Source organism: Globicephala melas, chromosome 2 (assembly GCF_963455315.2).
Source record: "Globicephala melas chromosome 2, mGloMel1.2, whole genome shotgun sequence".
NCBI lineage: Eukaryota > Metazoa > Chordata > Mammalia > Artiodactyla > Delphinidae > Globicephala > Globicephala melas.
The window spans coordinates 145,690,168-145,713,660 of NC_083315.2; the positions used below are offsets into that span (position 1 = coordinate 145,690,168).

At 45.7% G+C, this 23,493-nt stretch overlaps 1 protein-coding gene across 5 annotated transcripts in view; it reads right to left on the reverse strand.

The window, feature by feature from the left end:
* SLC8A3 (solute carrier family 8 member A3) overlaps nucleotides 1–23,493 on the reverse strand; it is a 155,770-nt gene that overhangs the window by 128,090 nt on the left and 4,187 nt on the right. For 3 of the 5 annotated variants that reach the window (XM_030854466.2, XM_030854467.2, XM_030854474.2), the window contains exon 2: nucleotides 5,089–6,934. The exons of 1 other annotated variant lie outside the window; for it this stretch is intronic. In XM_030854466.2, coding sequence (XP_030710326.1) covers nucleotides 5,089–6,872 — 1,784 coding nt within the window. In that variant the 5' untranslated portion in view covers nucleotides 6,873–6,934. Of the gene's footprint in view, nucleotides 1–5,088; nucleotides 6,935–21,572; nucleotides 21,593–23,493 lie in introns of those variants that run through there. One more of the 5 variants, XM_060294956.1, reaches the window with a different exon arrangement.

Consider the following 23,493-nt stretch of genomic DNA (forward strand, 5'->3'; position numbering starts at 1 on the left):
CAAATCATCTTCCTCTGTGGCCAGACAGACTATCCTATCACCCTGCTGAGCCAAAGAAAAAGAGAAAAGTCCACTGTGTTTCAGTCAACTTGGAGAATGTAAAAATTGTGTCCTGGATAACTCCAGATTTGTATAGGTTTTGATGGGAAGATGCCTTGGGCTGAAACTTTATAGAGAAAGCACCCCTGGAAGAGAATGGCCTGCATCATTCTGAAAAAACAAAAAAACAAACAAAAAAAACCCCCAAAAAAAACCCCCTGCATTATTTCATGCAACAAGGTCTAGCCTGAAGTTAACCATCACTAAAAGATGTCTCAGCTACACATGTCTCCCTCAGCAAGAGATCACTAAGACAAAGCTTTTTAAAACTTTTCTATGGGCTCACTATTTTCCTTCAACAGTTTCAAGGTGAACCAAGAGATTAAAAATAGTCCATAATATATTATTATTCTTAGTTAAGACATTAGTCACATAACACTCCTGGATGTGCACTTCCAGAGCATCTGTCACCCAAGAATTTCCATATTCTTTCCGAAGTTGAGATTTTGATGGATAAAAATAAAATGGAAAGGTCCAAATCGGGAGGGGGAGACATTAAATCAGTAGCATCTAAAAACTCCTTTCTATCTAAAAGTCTAACTTTCTATCATATCTACCCGTGTGATCCTGGACAAGTCACTTTGCATCTCTGATTCTCAACTTCATGATTTGTAAAATTGGGAGGTCAGATAGCTTCCAGTTTTAACGTCCTGAGTTGCTTGGAAAATGCACGGCACAGCTAATACTCGATTCTTCCTTGAAGGAGGCCTATGTTATTTAATTATAGTAGATCTTGACATCTGTGGCTCTGACTATTCCCAGAGACCCCAAAGGTCAATGAGTCGCAATAATCTTATGTTTGCAGAGGCACACTGTGAGCCTGGGATACAGGAGCCAGCCACACGCTCAGTGAGCGAGATGAACGTGCTGGCAAGCACCCGTATCTCGGTGAGCCTTTATTATTATCTGCAGGAGGCTCAGAGGCTATTATTATTCCCAGGATGTGCTGCAGTGGTAGTCACAAAGGTATGGATTCTTCTGGAGCACGAAGATGTCAGTAGTATCCCTCTCAAAGATCACGAGTTTATTGTAACGTGGGTTTAAAGTAATCATGTTTCCACCCACCCCCCGCCCCTCTTCATCTACTTCACTACTACATCCTTAATGAAGGTGACTTTAAAAACTTTAGTCAGACTTCCCTGGTGGCGCAGTGGTTAAGAATCCACCTGCCAAGGCAGGGGACATAGGTTCGAGCCCTGGTCCAGGAAGATCCCACATGCCGTGGAGCAACTAAGCCTGTGAGCCACAACGACTGAGCCTGCGCTCTAGAGCCCGCGAGCCACAACTACTGAAGCCCACGTGCCTAGGGCCCATGCTCTACAACAAGAGAAGCCACTGCAATGAGAAGCCCGCGCACCGCAACGAAGAGTAGCCCCCGTTCGCCGCAACTAGAGAAAGCCTGCGCGCAGCAACGAAGACCCAACGCAGCCAAAAATAAGTAAATAAATAAATTAAAAAACAAAAATCTTCAGTGATGTCACACACACAATTAGGAGTTGCATTCCCCTCTTATTGAGCTTATCTCAACCATACTTCTCCCATGTGTTTTGATTTGTGTGTATACCTTGTGTCCACTCCACTGGAGAATAAGATCCTTGGGAGCTGAAATGCCAGCTTATCTTAATCACTTATTTCTCTCTGGTACCTAGTAATGTACCTAGGATGTAGCAGATATTTAATAACTGTCTGCTGAATGAATGAGCACCTTTGATGAGCAGGCACTGTGCTAAAGGTGCATTTTCTTCCTATTTGTATGTAGTACTTATCACAATCCTGAAGAATAGATGTTATTGTTCCTATCATTCCAACAAAATATCTGGGGCTCAGACAGCTGAAGTGACTCATTACAAGTTACACAGCTGGTGAGTGATGGATTCACACCCGTTTGTCAGACGCCAAGGTTCATGTTTTTTCATCCTACCACGGTGCTAAGGACACCTTTGAAGAAGTAAAGCACAAAACCAAATGAGTGAATTCACGGACCTAATATTATTGATAGAGCATAGGCCTGGCTTCATCCTGAATAGATTCAGAGGAGTATGGTGAGGGCAAAAGTGACAGTGCTACCAGGATTGGTGGGCAAAAAAAGCTACACAAAGAGAGAAGGATTAGAAAGTAAAATCGTTCCAGGTGTCACACAGCTTCTGTCTAAGTCCTCCTGAGGGTTTTAATTTCAGTTTCCAAATCGGTATTGCGATTAGCAGGGTCTCAGGGTAAGAGCTAGATTCTAGATAAGATGAAGTTGAACATTGGACCTGGAAAGCAAGCATTCATGATCCAATCATGACAGTCATCTGAAAAGCCACTTTCCTTCCTGGGTTTCATGGTTTTGGCAAGAGCTTTAGAGCCTTTCACCTCTAACTTGGCACCAGGAGCATCAAGAGCTTGTTAGAAATGCAGAATCTCAAGCTCTACCCTAGACCTTTGGAATAATAATCTGCATTTTAGCAAGATCCCTGAGTGGCCCATGAGCACATTAAAATTTGAGAAGCACTACTCTATGATACCTGGAAGATATTCTGAGGTCCCTTCTGGCTCCAGTATTTTATGAGTTTAGATTAGTAATCTTCATGGTAACCAAAAAACTTGCAAGCTTATTAATTAGGGTCACACAGAGATCCAATCAGGTAACGTGATTGGATCAATGGTGTCTTCTGAAGAATATTGTTAATTCATTGATATTACTATTAATGGCCTTGCTTACTGAGCACATACCATGTATAAGGAACACTGCATATAATATCTTGAATCATTATAACAGCCCTGCATGAGAGACATTATTATCCCCATTTTTTCAATGAGGAAATAATCTAAGTTAATAAAATTTCTCCAAACTACATAGTTAAATCAGTAGTAGAGCCAGCATCCTAACCCAGAGTACTATACTTAGAGCCCATGGGTTTTTTTGGCTGTATCATACTGCCTCTAGATGTAAAATTACAATTTAAAGTATCAAAGGTAGGGCTCCTTTTGTGAGAAGAGACTAGTAGGCTTTGGACTCATTCTTCTGCAATGAAGAAGGCCAAGAGGGTAGTCTAAAGTCTACTGAAGTCTAAAAACTAATGCAAAGGAATCGATGGGAAACCCTACAATACCCTGGACCAGCATCTCAAACGTGTGGAACTGCACATACGTTTAGAACAAATATCACCCAGAAGCGATCATTCATGAGGCTCCTTTACACCAAGACAGTAATCTAGCTGAAAATACACACAGGTCTGAGGCAGGTTGAGTCATATTTAGAGATCCTAGGTGCACAATTGATTATTAATGAGGTGAAGAAATTGCGAGCTCAACTTCTGATCTCTCAAAAACTACCCTTCAGTTCCCTCGGTAGACAGGTACTGAATAGGAGGAACCCCAAGTCTGTCCAGTTATGGCCAATGCTGTGGTCTTGATGTCATTTAATGCCTGACAATAACTTCTTATCTACTGACATTGCCATAAATACGTGTGAAATTTCATGGAGTTTTTCCTCCCAGCGAGGGCCTTCATTTGTATGTATATAAATGGATAGTATTCTCTAGAAGGAACAGGTTTTTACTTAGGTTAACGAGTTATTATCCTTCCCAGCAAAATGACTAAACAGAGCTCCAATAAATCAATTTGTCAATGGCCATTTCATTTCAGAAGACAGTACCCCCTGTTCCATCTTTGGCTGCTGTGGGTATGAGAGCCTAGGTTTATAGTTCAGAAAATCCTACAGCTGGGAGGAACTGCAAAAAGAGACGAGCCCAGCCTTGAGGCAAGGAAAGTATTGTTATTCCCACTTTACAGATGAGAGTTTTCATTTCCCATTGAAAGTGGTTTTAGCAGGTTCTTGGAGCAGTTTGACATCGCCCACTGTCTATATATGCCCCTTTTGTTCTTCACACCTTCCCCTCTACTGCTTATTGCTCGTGGATGTGAGCAGGAATTCTGAGACCAATGTTCCCCTTTCTCATCCCCTTTCTTCTTGGCCACCTTGGAAAGTCTGCCCTCTCATAAGCTGCAAATCCTGGGGAGATTCAGTCTGCTATCTTCTTTAAAGATATCCATCCGAGAACAGGACTGAATACCCAGTACAGGATGTTTCAATGGGGAGAGGCCTCACAGTGACAAAGGCAATAGAAGTGCAAGACCCAGTGTCTGAAGGACTAAATGGGGCAGTAACCTGAGAAGTATTTTAGGAGAACTCTGGACGATGAAAAGAGATGACCACACAGAAGATGTATTTTCCCCCCACAATTCCTAAGAGGCTTCTCCTCCACTGCTTAGCCAGATTTTGGAGCTTAGACCTGTGACTGAAGACGGGTGGCCACTGCCCTGGGAGCTCTGCTTCTCCAAGATACCTCCAGGACCCAAGCCATACTGATTCATCTCACCTAAACTGGGCAAGCCTCGCACCATAAAATAGCCTACTGGTGTTTAAAGAGACTGCTAAGTTTCAATCAATTTTGCAATTTCCAAATTGAAGGAGAGGTGCCTGAAATCTGCTTATACAATACAGTTGCAATGTGGTACTGGAAAAAAAAAGCCAATGCCACTCACTTTCTTGAGGATGTCCTGATTGGGCTACCACCGTCTCAGAATGGAAAGGATTGGCTTCAAAGCTCATGTAAGCCCTTGGCCTGAGAAAAGGAGGAAGGAGAGACCCAAGCAGTCTCCTAGCTCTTGCTAGGAGAATTCACAAGAATCCCCCCAAATCTGATATCAGAACTTCTGTCATCCCACACCTCCACCAGCCATCATTTTGAGTTTCAGTGGACAAAATGTTCTACGTCCTTAGATCCTGCCACAGGATTCCTTGCCCGTAAACAATTTAAAGTGAGAAAGCTGAAGGAGATTTTGGAAGCAGAACCTGGCAGGAGGGTCTGCTGATCCTGCATACCTGTGATGGAACCAAAGTTTGACATTAACACAAATACAAGAAAAAGTTTTAAAACATGGTGCAGGAGAGAAGGGGGTGGCAAGGGACGGAGGCAGATGGACTGTGGAAAGGTTACTTACACAGTTTCATCATTCTTGAACTCCATCTCCCCATATGTGTCTTCAAAATCCTCACCACCACCCTTGGCGGCCCCTTCTACTGTCCTAAAGGGTACGATGACTGTGCCCCGGGCACCTGATGTCCGCAGAACCTTGACCTCCATGATACCAATACTTTCACTGACATGAACAGTGTCACATTCAAAAGTGAAGATACCCGCATGATCATCATCCAAGATGGTGACTGTGGCCACACAAGGGGACACCAGGACAGCCCGAGGCAAGGGAAGACTATTGAGTACTCTGGGAGGCATCCCCTCCCCTGGCTGCTCCTCCTCTATGCGAACGTTGCTCAACCTCACAAAGAAGTGTTCATCCTCCTCAAAAATGTCATCATCGATGATGCCCACAGAGAATTCCTTCTGGGTCTCTCCTGGTTTCAGAACCACAGTGCCCTCTGTGAACTCATAGTCAGCCCCCGCATTGGCAGAACCATCCTCTGTTTTGTAGTCCACATACAGGGTCTTGGACATGTCCCCCCCTTTCCTCACCACTGTCAGGAGCACAGCCCCACAGTTCTCCAGGCACTGGTAAGAGCACGGGTCAAAGAAGACCTTGGAGACAAAGTCCTCCGGCTCATCAGTGTGCACCTCGCTCATGCTAGAGGTCTTTTTGGCTTGTTCTGCTGCGTGCTTCTTCAGGATATTGCCTGCGCCAGTCATCATACGGGTGGCCTGGATCCGGTAGAAGGCGCGGCTCTTCTGTTGATGGGAGAGAGCATAGTAATTGGCCATCTCTACTAGCTGATCTAAGTCCTTCTCCGGGTGTTTTTGCTTCAGATCCTTGAGAATCCGGATCATCTCCCTGCGGGACTCATCCACTTCCTTCCCTTCCAGGGGCACCAGATGCCCATCTAGGAAGTGGGAATTCATCATTTTCCCATCCATCTCGATGCCCTTGGGGTGGCCACCCTCTGTCTCTATGATGATTCCTCGGTGTTTATCTGTGCGGTACTTTTTGTGCATGTATTTGTAGAAGAGCAGTCGCCTATCTGCCACCCAGGCCAGAAGCACACACACTGGAAAGAAGAAGAGAGTGAGGAGGCCTTCCCAAACCTGGACCACACCAGGAGAGAAGACGGCCAGGATCATATAGAGCCAGATGTAGGCAAAGATGCTCCAAGCAGCAGTGACAAAAAAGACTCGGAGGTGCTTTATCTTGCGAGTCTCTCCATCGGGGATCACGTAGACGCAGATACCAATGATAATGAACATGTTGAAGGCTGCGCTGCCTACAATGGTAGAAGGTCCCAGATCACCAGCAATGAACCCATGACCACACACCTCAATTAAAGAGAGGAGGATCTCAGGAGCAGAGGAACCCAGGGCCATAAGGGTCAGATTGGAGACAGTTTCGTTCCAGACCCTAATCGTGGTTGTGCTGGTCTCTCCATTGGGCTTTTTGATAGTCACCTCTCTCTCTTGAGAAGTGATGACTTCAATAGATGCCATGAAGCGATCAGCAATGATGGACACCCCGAGAAACATGTATATCAGGGCCACAAAATAGACAATGACCCTGGCAATCTTGTCTCCAAGGGAAGGGTTCTCCGGGTACCAGATTGGCAGGATGACACCCTCCTTGCAGTCCGATGACCCTGTACAGGACTCATTGTTCTGCCCTGTGCTGGGCACATCCCCTGAGCCGCCAGCCTCTGCCCGAAGACCATTCAGGAAGAGCACAAAGGTAATCAGCCCAAAATGGAGGAAGGCAGAGGTAAGAGGCTGCAACCTTAACCACGCCATACACAAGACTTAGCTGCTGGCTTCCACTGCAGCACCAATGGTCCACCTGACAGTCCAGAGACCTAGAAGAGATCAGAGGGGCAGAAAAAGGCATGAAGAAAAGGAGGACAGCAAAGGGCAGGTTCCCGCCAATTCAAACTGACGCTTCACCTTGACTGACGTATTGCACTAACACATTGGGCAGTCTCTCACTTGGAAAAATAGATGTCACTGGGAGGTACAAATAGCTGCTCTGTCCTCAGGACCCTCTGGTAGACTCCGTTGAAATATGGCTTAAAATAGCTGGGAATATTGGTATTGGAAACTTAAGTGGTACCCTTTTAGTCCTGTCTTCCAACCCCTTTGTTATCTGTGAGAGTTCTCAACAATCAACTTAAAATTGACCAAGTATAACATGAATATTCATCCTCACTTCTACTGTTTCTAGAGTTTTCAGCCTTCCTTACCACACTGTCGTCATACTTAAGATACTCAAGAATCTTGCATAACATAGGTTTGCAGGAGTACATATTGAACTTTTTTCCTGGGCTACTCCCCCCAGATAGAACACCTTGCTCTGTGTGCAGTTGAGCCTGGTTGTGAAAAACTCCTTCCCCATATGAAAAATTTAGGGAGGCAAGCTGTAATTCTGAGATCACTTGGGAAATCAAGAGATGTTCTGTAGTGAATATTACCTGCCATATAGCTAAACTGAGGCCCTGTAAGCTGTGCCCAAGACCAGTCCACGGCAGTCCTTAGCCCTCCAGCAAAACATGCTTATGAAAGAGTTTAGGTATCCAGTTACAGGAAGGTGAAGATCAGTCAGCCTCTCAAATTCCACACCCAAACACTGAAAGGGCCAGGTGGTAGAAAGCACTATAAATAACATGCAAGTGGCTCTCAAATAAGTTTCTTTTCATCTGTAGGCAAGATTTTGGGGGTGAAATGCAGCCTCCTCTGCTGGTCTCAAAGCACTAAAAGCACTAAAAGGTGAGCATGAGTTCAGAAGAATGGAAGAAACTCAGCTGAAACTACAGACTTCTCTTTCTACTCATTGCCTCATTCAGATGGAATGAGGAAGCAAATATTCAATACCTGAAAATAAGCAATTTGCCCATTTTTCTACCTCTGCTATAACCATGTAGGAGTATTGGTAGTAATGGAGGAATGCTGCTATTCCCTACCTGCTCCTCCTTCTTCTCCGCTGTTTCCCATTTCAGAAAATAGCACTTCCATTCACCCGGTTTCTCATGCTCAAAAATCGCTGCCTGTCTGCCAGCCTTTCTTTCTCCAGTCCAGCACTAAACCCTACCAACTCTCCCCCCAACTCTCTCACCACCATCACAGCCCAAGGCCCCTTACTCCTCACCAGATGAATCTACTACAGTCACCTCCTTACTGAACTCACTCCAACTCTGACCATTCTCTATTCCATCTTCTCATATAGCCACAGTCATCTTTTTTTTTAAAAAACCCAAACCTATGCTCTCACTCCCCCATTTGAAGTCCTTCAGTATTTTCCCCTCGCTCTTAATATAGAGACCAGGATCCTTACCATGACCCGCCAAGCCTCGCACGAGCTACTTTCTTCCTCCTCTTCCCCCTCAGCTCTTGCCACTGTCCCTCTCACTGAATTTCTGCAGTAACAGCCATATCAGGTCCTAGAGTACATCAACTTATTTTCCACCTCGGGACCTTTGCCCATAACATCACCCACGACCAAAATGACTGCTCCTTCTTCGTACCCCCACTGTTAACAATGCTTTAGATCTCAGCTTGAGTGTCACTCTCTCAGAAAAACTTATGTTCACCCTAGAAATGGTCAACTCCCTCTTTAATTTTCCTTCGTGGCACTTATAACATTTTGAAATTACATGGGTATTTGTAGGATTATATGATTAATGACTAACTCATCCATTAAACTATGAATGACATAAACGCAAAGATTATGTCTATTCTGTTTATCACAGTATCCTAAGTAGTTAGTTAGATGCTCAGTAAACGTATGTTTGGGAATAAATAAATGTGGCCCTGATGAAGCTTCCTCAGTGCCATGGACTGAACTGTGCCCCTCCCAAAATTCCTATGTTGAAGCCCTAATCCACACTGTGGCTTTATTTGGAGATAGGACTTCTAGGAGGTAATTTAGGTGAAATGAAGTCATAAGGGTGGGGTTCTAATCCAATAGGATTGGTGGCCTTATAAGAAGACGAAAGAGAGAGAGAGAGAGAGAGAGAGAGAGCTGTCCATTTTGTGAGGACATAGGGAGAGAGTGGTCATCTGCAAGCCAGGAAGAGACCTCTATCCAGAAACCAAATTGGCCAGTATCTTGATCTTGGAATCCCAGCCTCCCGATAAATTTCTATTGTTTAACCCACTCAGTCTATGGTATTTTGTTATGGTAGCCTGAGAAGACTAATAAACTCAGAAATCAGCCTTCTTTAAAGTCATTTTACAATCTGAATTACAGTCATTTGTTTTAGGGAAAAAAAAAATCTCATAGACAAATCCGGACTAGATTTTAGAGGCTATGTAGGACCTGTTTAAATTCCCAAGGCTTGTACTCAAAGGGAAATTCCCTTTGGGACACAGTACACCCTGGTGCATACTGTAATCCTGAAGGCCCTCCTCCCAAAGGGCTCTGTGGATTAACTTGGTTTCGTTAATCCACAGAGTCAACTGCTGAGGACCACATTCCCCATTAGTCCAGGTACTGGGGGTCATCCCAGAAGGTGCTTGGAGCTTTGACCTCACTCAGAGGAGAAGAGGCTATGACAATGACCATGGAGGAGTAGAGAGGTTGAAGGTGTTCGGCATCCATATTCAAAGCCCTCATAATCTGTGATGCACACAGTGACCCTGTTCATAGGTTTGGCACTCACCTAGCCAGAGAAATGTGGACAGAGACAGATCTTGGCTCCTTGCCTTGACCTCTGAAAACACAACACTCTGTGAATTCTGATAAGCCCCAGACATGAGGAGACAGAAGGTGGGCACAGCTGGAGCAGCTCTTTGATCAAGAGCCAATATGGTGACAGGCGGTGGCAGCTGCATGGCTGGCCAAGCCCACAGGGGTGGGCTACCCACAGGTTAGGGAAGAGGGCTGGCCTGCTGCAGTCAGGGGACATGTAACATTGAGATAGTAGAGTTATCCTGATCAAAGGGGGACGAGGATTCCTACTGATCTTACCTACCTGGATAATTAAGCAGGATCATGGCCTTTATTTCCCTTGGTCCTACAGACACACGTGGCAATAGGTTTTTATGGGGACTATGCTATCATGTGGTCAGAATCAGGCTGTTCCCTGACCAAAACAAATGAATTGAAGGAAAGGATAAAAGAAAACAAGGCAAGAAGGTGGCTAAGAATTGCCTGCATCAAGTTTTTGGAACTGAAGGTGGAAAACGAGCCGTGGATGCCCAGTTGTTCTTTCCGGCCCTACCGGGAGATGGTTTCTGCCTGAGAAGTTAGAGGGAGAGGGGACGTCTCTGATGAACAAGCGAACAGTCATCTTTTTGTGCCATTGCCCCAGCCCCAGACACCAACTGAGACAGATCCCAACCTCCTGGGGGGTCCACGCAGTCCCTCAGAGACCCAAGTGATATTTGGTGGCTCCAGAAGGCTTTTAATCAGCCCTAAGTCAGGGAGGTGACTCAGCTTGAGACCCCCAAGAACCACCCCAAATAAGGAAGATATTAATGATTGTAACTAACACTTAAAAGTGCTTATTGTGTGCATAAAGTATGATCCCATTTCATCTTCAGAACAACCCTATGAGATTAGTACTATTTTTATCCCTCTTTTACATTTTGGGAAACTGAGTCTTAGTTAAGTCATTTGAGTCATTTACTCAAAGCATAAAGCAAAGAAGTAGCAGAGCCAGAGCCCACACACAGATGACATAAAATTTATGGTCTTAACCACTCCACTTTACTAGGATGTCCCAATTTGTTGCAGAATGTCCACGAGCCCCCATCAGCTTCCAGTCTTCTGTGGACTTAGAAGCAATATGACTGCCTCACGTACCCTCACAGGAGAGACCAACCATTTGGTAGAGGTGCCCGGTCCCCAGGTTTCCTGGGGGTGTCCTGGTTGCCCGAGGCCATCTCCCACCCGAATATTCTCCTTCCCATCAGTTCAGTTTGACAAACATTAACAAACGCCTATGATTCTCCAGGCCTGGTACTAGATGCCAGTGGGCAAAATAAAAAATGATACAGGGTTTGCCCTCGAAGGTACCACCTAGCAGGGGTGGAGAGCTGCACATATAGGCACTTCCACCTTCGTCAGTGAAGGTATACCTGCCGCACGCGAGGAGGGCACTGAGCCAGCTTGGGGATTCAGGAGGCGTTCTGAAGAAAGTGATCCCTGAAATGAGGCTTCGAGCATGAGTGAGCTTTAGTTTAAAAAAAAAAAGAAGAAGAAGAAAGAAAGAAAGAAAAAGAAAGAAAGTGGGAAGGGCACTTGAGTGAAAGAGAACAGCCCAAGCAAAGACACAAAGCCATGGAAAAGCCTGCTGTGTGCACAGGATTACAAGGAATTCAGTGCGAGGCAGACGGGGCAGAAGATGAGGCTGGTCACAGAGGGAGGACCCAATTCATGGCAAGTCTTACATGCCAGGCCGAGAAGATGGGATTTTTTTATCCTAAGGGCAGTGAAAAGCCAATGATAGGATTCTGAACAGGAGAATGACATGGTCTGATCTGTATTTCAGAAAAACCAATTTGGCTAAAGCGTTTAGGATGGCTATAGGAGGAAGAACACCAAAGCAGGAAGATCAGTTTGAAATCTATTGGAAACAGAACGGATACAGACAAAGAGGGTGGGCCTAGGGTATATTCTGCCTATGATGACCCTCTGTCCCCTCAGCTCAGCCCGCAGCCTCTCATCTTTTTCCTGAATTATTTTCCTAACGCCCCCCAGGGGCCGTCTGCAAGGTGTCTGTGTCCTCAGCAGTGGCTCCTGACATCTTTTAATATCACTGGCATATTTAAAGAAAATCACTGTTCCTCTGCTCTTCCAGATCATTAATAAAACAGTGCCACCAGGCCAGACTGAGCAAATTCTCCCTACTGCTACGCCCTCCACTTTCTCCAATGGGGAACACTGCTCCGGGCTTGTCACCAGCCTGGGTAGACTCATCCTGCTCTGCTTCTAAATCTGGGCCCCTGCACAGGCGTCACAGCCAATTTACATAAAGTTTTAGGTGCAGCCAGGCTGCACTGGATCTGAAGTGTCACCCGAGTCCAGGAACACCGCATCGTCTGTACTTCCTCTGCCTACAGGGGATAAGCGTCTGCAGAGTCCTCTCTGTGGCAGTGCTCTCCCAGAAACACAGGAACGAAATTCCCGGCGCTCTCAAAGAGTAGGAAAGACGTGACCTCTGCTGCTTAGGTAGTTTGTCTGCCACAGTTAGAACTTGGATCCAAGGAGGAAACTACGATGATGCTGCTTTTCGTGCGTTATGATCTCTCTGAATCCTCAGAGTGAAAAAGTTAACATTATCATCACGCCTATTTTACAGATAAGCAAATTGGAGTTCATGAAGGTTAAAGAATTTGCTCAAATCACAGTAAGAAGAAAAATAAGCTCTTGGATTCTCGCAGCCTGACTCCAGAGCACATGGTGTTAACCACGGTGCCGGGTAGATACCCTACGTTTGGGTTCCCCCTTTGAAAAGCAAGGGCCTGGGGAGGGGATGGTGAGTCTTTCTGGATATAGAGCCCTTGCTACGAGCTTGGAGGCTCTACATACTCCGAGGCAGCCCGGAGCAGTGGCAGAGCCCCAAATTTGAAAGCAGGAGGCAAGAACTTTCTTCCCAGCTCTGCCTCAACAAGCGATGAGACTTTGAAGAGTCAGTGAACCTCTTATGGCATCAGCTTCCTCATCCAGAAAATCTGTGCTGGGTTGGATAATCTCCATAGTTCCCCTGAGTCAAAAATGCTTTGATGGCAGGCAGGGCCGTCTCTCACGAAACGCAAAGAAGCGAAGGCACCCATTTAAGTTAGGTTGTGGCCCAAGCGGACCTCAGAGGATAAGAGATTAAGTTAAGGGAGGGTGGTAGGAAAAGGGGACCCCAAAAAGGCAAGGAGAGCCGACATTCTGGATTTACCAAAAGCACCTTGGATCAAACCCATTTTTTAAACAACTGCTCTTTGAATGCCCATTTTGGACCAAGCACTGTCCTAGGGATTGGGCGTACTGCCATGAACGAGCTACACCACATCCCCAAATTTATAGCGTTTACCTTCTGATGAGGAATAGAGACAAACCAGGAATTATGGGCATAAGTGTCTATGATGATGTCATGGGAAGTACTGTCTTTTTCTTGTTCTGCTCTAAGCTCTCAAGTTGGTCGCTGCAGAGCTGCTTCTAACCTTGCGGACAGTGGGTGCAATGCAGCACGGCTTTATAACACCAAGAACCTTGCAGTAGCACATGATATGGCTGGCATTTTACTGTTCTTGCTTCTCTGATCTCATGCAATTGTCATATTCTGCCTTCCTTGAAGCCCCCAAACCCTTAATGACATCCAAGCCATATGATAACTTCATAAAACCCTACTGGCTCTCTCCCAGGCACTACCACACAAGAAGAAGAAGCGGGGCTTCGCTGGTGGCACAGTGGTTGAGAGTCCGCCTGTCGATGCAGGGGACACAAGTTTGTGCCCTGGTCCGGGAAGATCCCACATGCCGCGGAGCAGCTGGGCCCGTGAGCCATGGCCGCTGAGCCTGCGCATCCGGAGCCTGTGCTCCACAAGGGGAGAGGCCACAACAGTGAGAAGCCCGCGTACCGCACAAAAAAAAAAAAAAAAAAGAAGAGGAAGCACCAGCAGGCCTCCTTCTCATGCTGTGTATAAACCAAAGACTCTAAAAATGACGACAACAAAAACAATCATCACATCTATTCACTGAGTACTTACTCTATGGCTGGCGCTGCATTAGGTACTTTTACAGCTGCTGCTTAATACCTAAGGATCCCACAATGATTCAGGTAGTATTACCCGTTTTAGAAATGAGGAGACTTGGGCCCGAAGATTAATAATTCACCCAAGGTCCACTAGCTGAGCAAGTGGCACAGCTGAGCTATGAAACTTGGTATGTCAAATGCCAAAATCTAAAAGGGATGGTGGAATAACAGGGTAGGAATCTGGAGCTCTTAGGTCAAGAAGCTACAGCCCTAGGAACCTCTACCTCCTCTGGGAAGCCTTCCCTGATAATGCCCTCTTCCTCTACCTTCCAAATGAGTCATTTTCTCCCCCGCCTTCCTCTAGCACTTTGATGACCACTGAAGCACTTGTCACACATTGTCACGTTAATCTGGGCTTATCTGTCTACATGTCCATCTCCTACACTCTTAGAGAAATTCCCTGAGGGATTCTCTAAGGGACTTTTTTTTTTTTAGCAAGTGATCACACTCAGCTGATAGGGCTAAGAGGTTGGACCTGATCTCTAATATCCTCTCTGCCTCTAAAATTCTATGATTCCAAGGCTTGTTGATTCTATTCGAAGGTTTACCAGACTCTGTGGAAGCCAGAGGACTTTGCCCTCCATAAGTCCTTGACAGACCTGGAGAGTCACAAACCATGAGAGGGGGCCAGAGAGAAAGGAAGAGACAGGGCTTTGCCCACCTCATTAAAGCTCTGCTTCTCCTGCTGCTGGACCTACATCTGCATGTAAGTCATTCCCCACGTTGGAGGCAATAATGGAACTAGGATCACGTGCTAGACAGGGCTGTGCTTTAGAATAACTTTGGAGCTCTCAAAAATACAGATATCTGGATCCTACTCCGGACCTAAGTTTTGGACTCTCTGCGAGTGGAGTCTAGATACTTAGCCTTTTTAAAAGTTCCTTAGTTGATTTTGAGGTACAGCCAAGGGAGAGAAGAAAAGGAACATAGCCTGACTGAGACATTTGCATCTCAGGGATTCCAACCATTAGGGACTTTCTTTGGACCAAAAAATAGGGCTCTTAGTGTATCATGAGTTGACTCATAAATGGGTACCACAAAGCCTTTCGATACACTGGACAAACATCCCACCCTCCTGGACTCTCACTTCCTTTCATACTTTGCCAAGGAGAGTCAGCATCAACTCCCTACTCATATAAGTAGATTTTCCCTTTGTCTCCCCCTAAACTTGCTGTCTGATTAATTTACTCTTTTACTAAAGAAATAGAAAAGACCCAGAGTTCCCTTACCTACACAGGAAAATGATGCTGCTCATCCGTTTTCAGCAAACATGTTTCTAAGTATTTTCCCTTTTTCCTCACACTATCTTTGTTTGTTTAGTGATTCGTGTATCCATGTATACATGCACGCACTTGTATGAAATCCAGTCCACGTGGCACAGGTCAACGTTCACAGAACTATGATGAGGAGGTTACTCCGCTTCGTATCCAACTCTTTTTTTTTTTTGGCACATTCAAAAAAATTAGAATAAAAGTTCCTAGAGGGTAGACATTTTTATCTCTTTGGTATTTCTGTATCCCCAGTGTCTATATCAGTGCCTGGCATAGAGTGGGTGTTCAGGATATACTTAGTGAATGAATAGCTCCATGAATAAATATGCAAAAATAGAAGGCATAATAGCCAGTGATTTCTCCCACTCTTGGCAGTGCTCACACAGAGCATCCCATCTGTCAGGGATGCTGTGAGCAAGGTTTTTCCAATTTGAGTTATACGAACAAAACGTAATCCCCCCTGAGGAGCACACACTTCACTGGAGAACAGTGACAGAAAACCAAATTACAACAAAATGAGTCCTAGATTTGGAAGCATGTGGAATGTGCCAAGAGAGTACAGAGGAAGGAAGGTCAAGGGCTGCCTGGGATCATCAGGGCCGGCTTCATGGACCAGGCAACTTTAGATCTAGGATGTGAAGAATGAATAGGAGTTAACTGGGTCGAAGCCAGTGCACCTCAAACAAAGGTAAGAGAAAGCCACGCTAAAGAACACGCCAGCCCAAACAAGCAGTGTCTGTTTAAAGAACAGTGAACAGGGTGTCTGAAGGACAGGGCACTTGAGAGAAGCTGCAGAAATAAGTGAGGAATCGTTTGTAAGAGGCCTTGTACGCCCAGCCAAGGTAGTGGGGCATTATCTGGGAGGTAATAAGGAACCACTGAAAGTTTTTTAATCACAGGAGGGACAAGATCATTGTTTTCCCTTTGTACGGAGCCCTAGACTGACAACAATGCAGAAACTGGATAAGTGAACGAAAGTGGGTCAAGACTCGGGGCAGAAGACCGGTTCAGAGACTCTTGAGGGATGTGAGTGAGGCATGATCAGAACCTGAGCACAGGCAATGAGAACAGGCCCGCTGAGGAGAGGCAGGGGTTTAGAATTTTTTCAAAAGTAGAATCCATACACGTTGAGGACTCATTGAAAATAGAAGATGATGGCGAAAAAGGGATGAAGAGCCCCAGGCAGGACCAAACCACATCAGGCACCTTTGTCATCCCACTGGTCCCGCAAGGGTTCTCCTGATTCGGGGATCTCCAGGCCCAAAGAAATGGGAGCTGAAAAATTCAACACAAATCCGTCGAACTTAGATACCTGTTTAGCTTTAGGGATGTCCTGTGACTGTGAGACAAATGAGGCCAGGAGAGTTCTGGGCTCTCCAGGAAGAAGGCCCCAGAGCTCCACCAAGGCACCAGAATGCTCCCCAGTCTAGTCAAGGTAATAACCATATGTTGGCTCAACAGTCCTGACTGTGATAAGTTCAGGGGACACGGTGATGAGACAGGTCTGGTCCCTGCTGTGGAGAAGTGCACAGAAAGGTACACAAGATCGGTTTCCAAATGTAAACATAGGGTTTTAGGAATTACCAGCACTGACTGAGAATATCCATCCCACCACCCCACACGGCCCTGGAAGTGGTGGAGGCAGACTTCTCACATCTCTTTCAAAGGAGAATGCAGATTTACACAGAAGGAAATGAACTCATAAAATGCACTGCCCCTCCGACATACTACCAGCTAGAAAACTAAAAAGTATTTTTAAAAGATCCAAAATATCGAGATGAACTCAAATCCTAGCGTGGGTTACAAGAAAACCTGATTCTGCTCATTCATTCACGAAAAAATTTATCAAGCATTTACTATGTGCCCATCACAGCTGTAGGTTCTTGGAAGATCATTTCTGCCTCGACGCGTTCTCAAGTTTATTGGGCGCCAAATGCGTGTCACCCTCTTTCTAGCTACTGGAGGTTCAATATTGCCTCACCTGGACTACTGCAAAGCTGCCAGTCTTGCCACATCTCTTACAGTCTACGCTCCAGAAAAACAGCCACCGTGTCTTTTTAAAATGTAAATCAGGGCTTCCCTGGTGGCGCAGTGGTTGAGAGTCCGCCTGCCGATGCAGGGGACACGGGTTCGTGCCCCGGTCCGGGAAGATCCCACATGCCGCGGAGCGGCTGGGCCCGTGGGCCATGGCCGCTGAGCCTGCGCGTCCGGGGCCTGTGCTCCACAACAGGGGAGGCCACAGCAGTGAGAGGCCCGCGTACCACAAAAAAAAAAAAGTAAATCAGATACAGTAAGTCCCCAACATATGAATGAGTTCCGTTCCGAGAGTGCGTTCCTAAGTCCAATTTGTTCGTAAGTCCAACAAAGTTAGCCTAGGTACCTAACTGACACAGGCAGCTATATAGTACTGTACTGTAAGAAGTTCATAATACTTTTCACACAAATAATGCATAAAAAACAAACAACACAAAAAATAAAGAAAACATTTTTAATCTTACAGTGCAGTACCTTGAAAAGTACAGTAGTACAGCACAACAGTTGGCATACAGGGGCTGCCATCGAGTGAACAGGCTAGAAGAATTACTGACTGGAGGAGGGAGAGGAGGTGGGAGATGGTAGAGCTGAAGGATCGTCAGAAATAGGAGACAAGCTGCAATTTCACTCACGCGTGACATTGATGGAATGCATGTTCGAATCTTAGAAAGTTCGCAACTTGAAGGTTCATAGGTAGGGGACTTACTGTAGATCATGCCATTCTTTGCAACCTTCTCTTTCTGCAGATCTCCCCACCCCCTACTGACTTCTAACTTCCCACCCTCACCTCCCACCACTTTATTTTGCTGCCGCTATACTCCACTCCAGCTATGGTGGAGTTCCCTGAAGTTTCTAGAACACATCAAGCATGTACCTGCCCTAGGACCTTTGCATTTACTGTTACTTCTGCTGGCAACACCTCTACCCTAAAGATCTCTATAGATCACTTTTTGATCTCATTCAGGTCTCAGGTGCCGCCTTCTCAGAGGCTTCCTGCCCTCGTCTTAACTAAATATGATCCTATCCTTCCCCCTCAGCACTCCGTCACACCACTTTTCCTTTCCGTTCTTTTTTTTGGGGGGGGGGCGCACCGAGTGGCATGCAGGATCTTGGCTCCCCAACCAGGATCAAACCCGTGCCCCCTGAAGTGGAAGCGTGGAATCTTAACCACTGGACCGCCAGGGAAGTCCCACTCTTCCTTTTCTTTAGAGCACACACAGTGACTGAAATCATCATTGTTTTTCTGTTTGTTCACTGGTTTATCATAGAACATAAACTCCATGGGAGCAGAAACCTTGGTCCCAGTATCCTCAGGGCCTTGACTAGAGCCTGGCAGAGTGACTGTCAGTATTTCTTGAGGAGATCGATGCTCACTCTGCAGGAATAAGCGTTTTTGGAAAGATGCACCTGTGAGGGGAGATGTCAAGCTTCCTGGGAAGCCTTGGGGTAGAAAGGTAAATGGTTAAAGCCAATGACCTCAGAGAACAGCCAGTTTTGTTCACGTGAAAGCACCAACAGGACCACAGTAGTATTTGGAGGGTGGTTGTGAGGACGTTTCTAAGCACATTTCATTCTCTCCACCTTAGCCCTCTCATGGGCACCTTACTTTTCCTCCAGAGTGCGTGGCCTCATGATAACCAACATTCATAGTATGCTATTCACTCAACAAATCTCCAGTGATAGTCTGTACCAACAATTGACAAAGGCCTTCTCACTCACATGATCTCATTTAATCCTCATGAGGTTGTTCATACACATGAAGAAACAGAGGCTCAGTTCACTGCCTAGAGTTTCCAAGCCAAGAAATAATGAAGCCAGAACTAAACCTTGGTCCTCTGGCTGCCAGGGGTCTCCTTCCGCCAAGCCTGAAAAAGTATCATGTCAGGCAAGACCAAGAGACAACATCCCCCTGTCATTGAAAGGAAAATCAGGGCTGGGCCAGGGGCCCAGGACAGCCTGAGGGGGCATTGTTTCCGCCCCTCCCTGTTCCCCAGAGAAAACCACTTGGGCTCTATCTTTTGGAATTATCCACAGAGAGAGAGGGCTGACATCCCTCTGCCCTGTTGCCTACCCATCAAGGGGAAGCTGGTGATTAGCTGCTTTTATGTACCTTTTCCTCAGCACATCCTCCAGGAGGCTGATTTATTTTAATGCCATTTAATTTCTCTTAATTTTTAAATGTTAAAATATGGGATTAGGTCATATCGTTGCCCAAATGAAGAGCAAATGGACTCGGGCAAGCACTCAAAGTACTCTCTCTGACACATGGCTGCGGGATTTTCTTGTACACTCAACTCCAGGGGTGTTCTGGGGCCTCCTTTCACAAGAGGGTGCTGGGAGCAGACTCCTGGGACTCCCAGCAGATCCAGATGCTGTCTTGACAGCTGTGCTCTCTCCCCACCCCTCTAATGGTTCTCCTCGAAGTTGACTCCCCCATTAGTTCCTTCTGAGAGGCTGGAAGGCACAGACTCAAGATGATTCTTCCCGAATCCTAGGGGAGAGAGTACAGTGGTATGGTAGGCCCTGAGCAGAGCCTCTGGAAAGCCGCTGGACAAAGTGATTCCACGTAGGCTCTCACCAGAGTCTACACGGATTGAAATACATCCTTCCTGGATGGAAAAGGAAAAGCAGAAGCACAGGAATCGAGACAGAATTGTCTGGAGCATTCGGGGGCCGAGCACTACTAGTCATTCTGAGAATGCCCCAGAGTGTCGCAGTGGGAAGGGACTCCACACAGGAGTGCCAGCCTCGGGCCATCAGGGCCCTTAACCAGCTCAGGATGTCTTGTAGGCCAGACATCCAGAGAGTTGGGTTGGCTGCTCATTTGACCTCTAGAGACCCAATGTGATAACAAATTGGGGGCTTCAGATTGCAGCTGGAAAGTTCTGGAACAAAAGATGCGGTCAGCATGAATAATATTCTTGGTAGGAGGTGATCTCTAGGCTGTGGAACGAGACCCACAGAACACAGAATTGTCAGGTCAGGGAGGTAGCTTAAAATCAGCACATCTAACATAGCCTTTTTTTTTAAGCGTGACGAATGCGAAGCCCAGAGAGCAGAAGTGGGTCTTGCCTGTAGTTGTCAGAGCGATAATAACTAGAATATAATGTTCTTGCCACCCGTTCAACGCATCTTCTGTGATACCACATTGCCCGCTCCTGGTTTGATTTTTTGACTCCATCACTGGCTCCTTTTATGATAAACAGGACAGATTCCTTTCTTGACCTTGTTTCACGTGCCTCAAAAGTGAGGCAGATTATTCAGTTCTTCACTTCCTCATTTTTCATTGAACACCCACTGTGTTTCAGGCATCATGCAACAAGGACTGGGACAGAGAAAAAGGACTTGGTCCCGGAAGGAAAGTAAGTCACAAGACAAAAAAGAAATTTTTTTAAATAATTTTAAAAATCTGCATTTCAATAAATATAAGGGTCTCATGAAAAACAGATGCTGTGTTATACTCAGAATAAGAGACTGCTTCTCCACAAAGCCTTCCCATCAGAAAGAGGTATTTGAACTGAACACTGAAGAACGGGTAGGATTCTTAGTGAAAGGCAAACCATGAACAAAGGCACAGAAGAAGAAAGGACAAGTGTACTTATGTGCCTACATGGGAACTGTAAAAAGTGAGACTATACGCGGAGTGGTGAACCAGGCCACGGAGGCCCTTGAATACCAGGAGTTGGACTGCTGCAAAAACTGGGAGGCCCTTCAGGATTTTTTTGTGTGGGAAAATGACAAGCGTAGAATGGTGTTTTAGGAGGGGAATCTCGTAACGGTCGCTAAAGTGAATTGAAGGACCGGGAGAATGAAGTTGGGAAGATGTTAGAAAGTTATTGTTTAGAGTATCATAGTAATAGTTACTTCATACAGGTATGGTAAGGATTGAATGGGAAAAATCAATGTTAGGCACCTTGCAACAGATTCTGTTGCAAACATACAAATGTTGGCTGCTATCACAATAATTATTATCATTATTATTATGTAAGAGGTTATCAACTCTGTACTGAGGTAGTGGTAGTAGGGATGGAGAAGAGAGGAATGGACTTAACAGACATTAGCAATACGATAGTCCCCCTTCATCTCTGTGGAATAAATTCCAAGACCCCAGTGGACGCCTGAAACTGCAGACAGTACTTAACTCTACATACAGTACGTTTTTTTCCTGTACATACATGCTTATAGTTGACTTTACAAATTAGGCCCAGTACGAGATTAACAATAACTAATAATAAAATAGAACAATTATAACAACACACTTTAATAAAAGTTATGTGAATGTAGTCTTTTTCTCTCTCACTCAAAATATAGTACAAATTTAATGCTTTTTCTATCTTAATAAAGCACTTTATCACGCACTGTGACTGTAACTTTTGTAGTGTGACAGGGGTGCGACAGCAAAACTAGCATGAATTTCTTTTTCCTTCCCAATTTCATGGTTCTTACCGTAGATCTTAGCAACCTCAGCATAGGATTTTTTCTTTCCTTATTAAATGGTGAACTTGCGCTTTTTCACTTAAAGGAAGCACTTTGCGGCTTCTCTTTGGCACATCCGAATTGCCAGCATCACCATTCTTGTGTCTTGGGGCCACGATTAAGTAAAATAAGGGTCCTTTGAACATAAGCACTGCGATTCCGAGACAGTCGATCTGATAACTGAGCCGGCTACAAAGTGACTAATGGGCGGGGATACGCTGGACAAAGTGATGGTTCACATCCGGGGCGGGATGGCCCGCGATGGCACCAGATTTCATCTCGCAAAACAGTGCACAATTTAAGACTTATGAATTGTTTATTTCTGGAATTTTCCATTAAATATTTTCGGACCAAAGTTGACCACGGGTAACTGAAACCGCAAAGAGTGAAAGTGTGGTTAAGGGAGGGCTACTGTCCTCGGATCACAAGGGGGCAGAGTCATAGGTAAATTTGGGGACTTCCAGCCAGGGTGACAGGAAGTTGTGTGATGTCATCAGTAGAACGCGGGAAGTCAGGAAGAGCAACTCCTCAGGACAAAGATGTCAGTTTAGTAAAGATTCAGTCTGAGGGGCTGACAGGACATCCTGCGGGAGATGTTGTGCAAGTGGCTGGAAACAAGCTGCTGGGCTTGGAGAGCTGAAGTCCTTGACTGAGAACTCTCCACGCAGGAGTGACAGCACAAACCACTAAGGAAGATGCTGAGGGATAAGGTAGAAGGGGAAAACTGGGAGGGAGGAGAGGATCTTGGAGAGGAGGTGGAAGAGGGACCACCTAGAGAGTACGTGGAGAGTTCAGTGTGATAGAAGCCAAGAGGGGGAAGTTTCAAGGAGCTAATGATCATTCTTATCTGACGGGGGCTGGGGGGAATCAGGAATAAGTTATTATATTTGGGAGAATGAGAAGTGCTTGGTGGGTGATAGTTGGGCAGGAGGTAGAAAAAAGTGAGAAAGCAAGGGGCTAAGTGAATGAATGAGTGATGGGGAAATAGAGACAGATGTCTGCTCTAAAATTTCAGGGGTCTGTTGAAAGCGAGATGGGAAGAGAAAATGACGGGAGAGGAAGTGAACAAAGTGATATTCTTGTCAGGATGGGGTTTGTTGAGCCTGTTTACAGTTAGAAGGAGGAGATTCGATGCTGAAAAAGAACGAGCTCAGGGCAAGTTTATTAAGGCAGGGCAGGAGGGGCACTGTGCAGGAAGGGGAGGGAGAGCTTTTTTTTTTACTGTGAGACCAGTGACAAGTAAGGTTGAGGGACAAAGTTGGGAGATCAGGGTGCAAAGGGAGAGTGTTGACCGAGCTCACACTACTTGGCTTCATTCTCTAGGATGAACAAAGCAGTGCATGACTGGGAGGTCCTCTCCTCAAGTGACTTGGAAATTGCCACGTGCGAGCCAGGGCAGGAAAACAGTTTCCAGTCCCACTTCTGGATCCAGTATCTACATGGCCCAGCGTTCCTGTATACAACCAGGAAAGCACTATTTGTCATTCAGCTATCAAGGCAGTAAATGCTACCTGGCCCATTCCAAGAGCTGTTTTCTTAATAGACACAACTCTGTATGCCACATCTGAATACACGTGATTCGGGAATTAGACTTTATTCCCTCTCCATATTATAAAAAATATACATATACATACACATGCGATTCTTCCTATCTAGATGTCTTGTTCGATAGTCTCTATGGACTTCGATATGGATCTAAATCCATTACCCTCCTGCTTGAGACCTTCCCCAGCCCCCAGAGACCTCAGATCTTTGGGGGTCTGCCTTGCTGGGCAGCTCAGTTGACCAGGAAGTGTGTCTTACACCTGCTGGAGCCAGTTTTCCTGTCCCCTGAGGCGCCCTGCCCAGTGTTGGGTTTAGAGTGCCATCCAAAACACAAACAGATAACCAA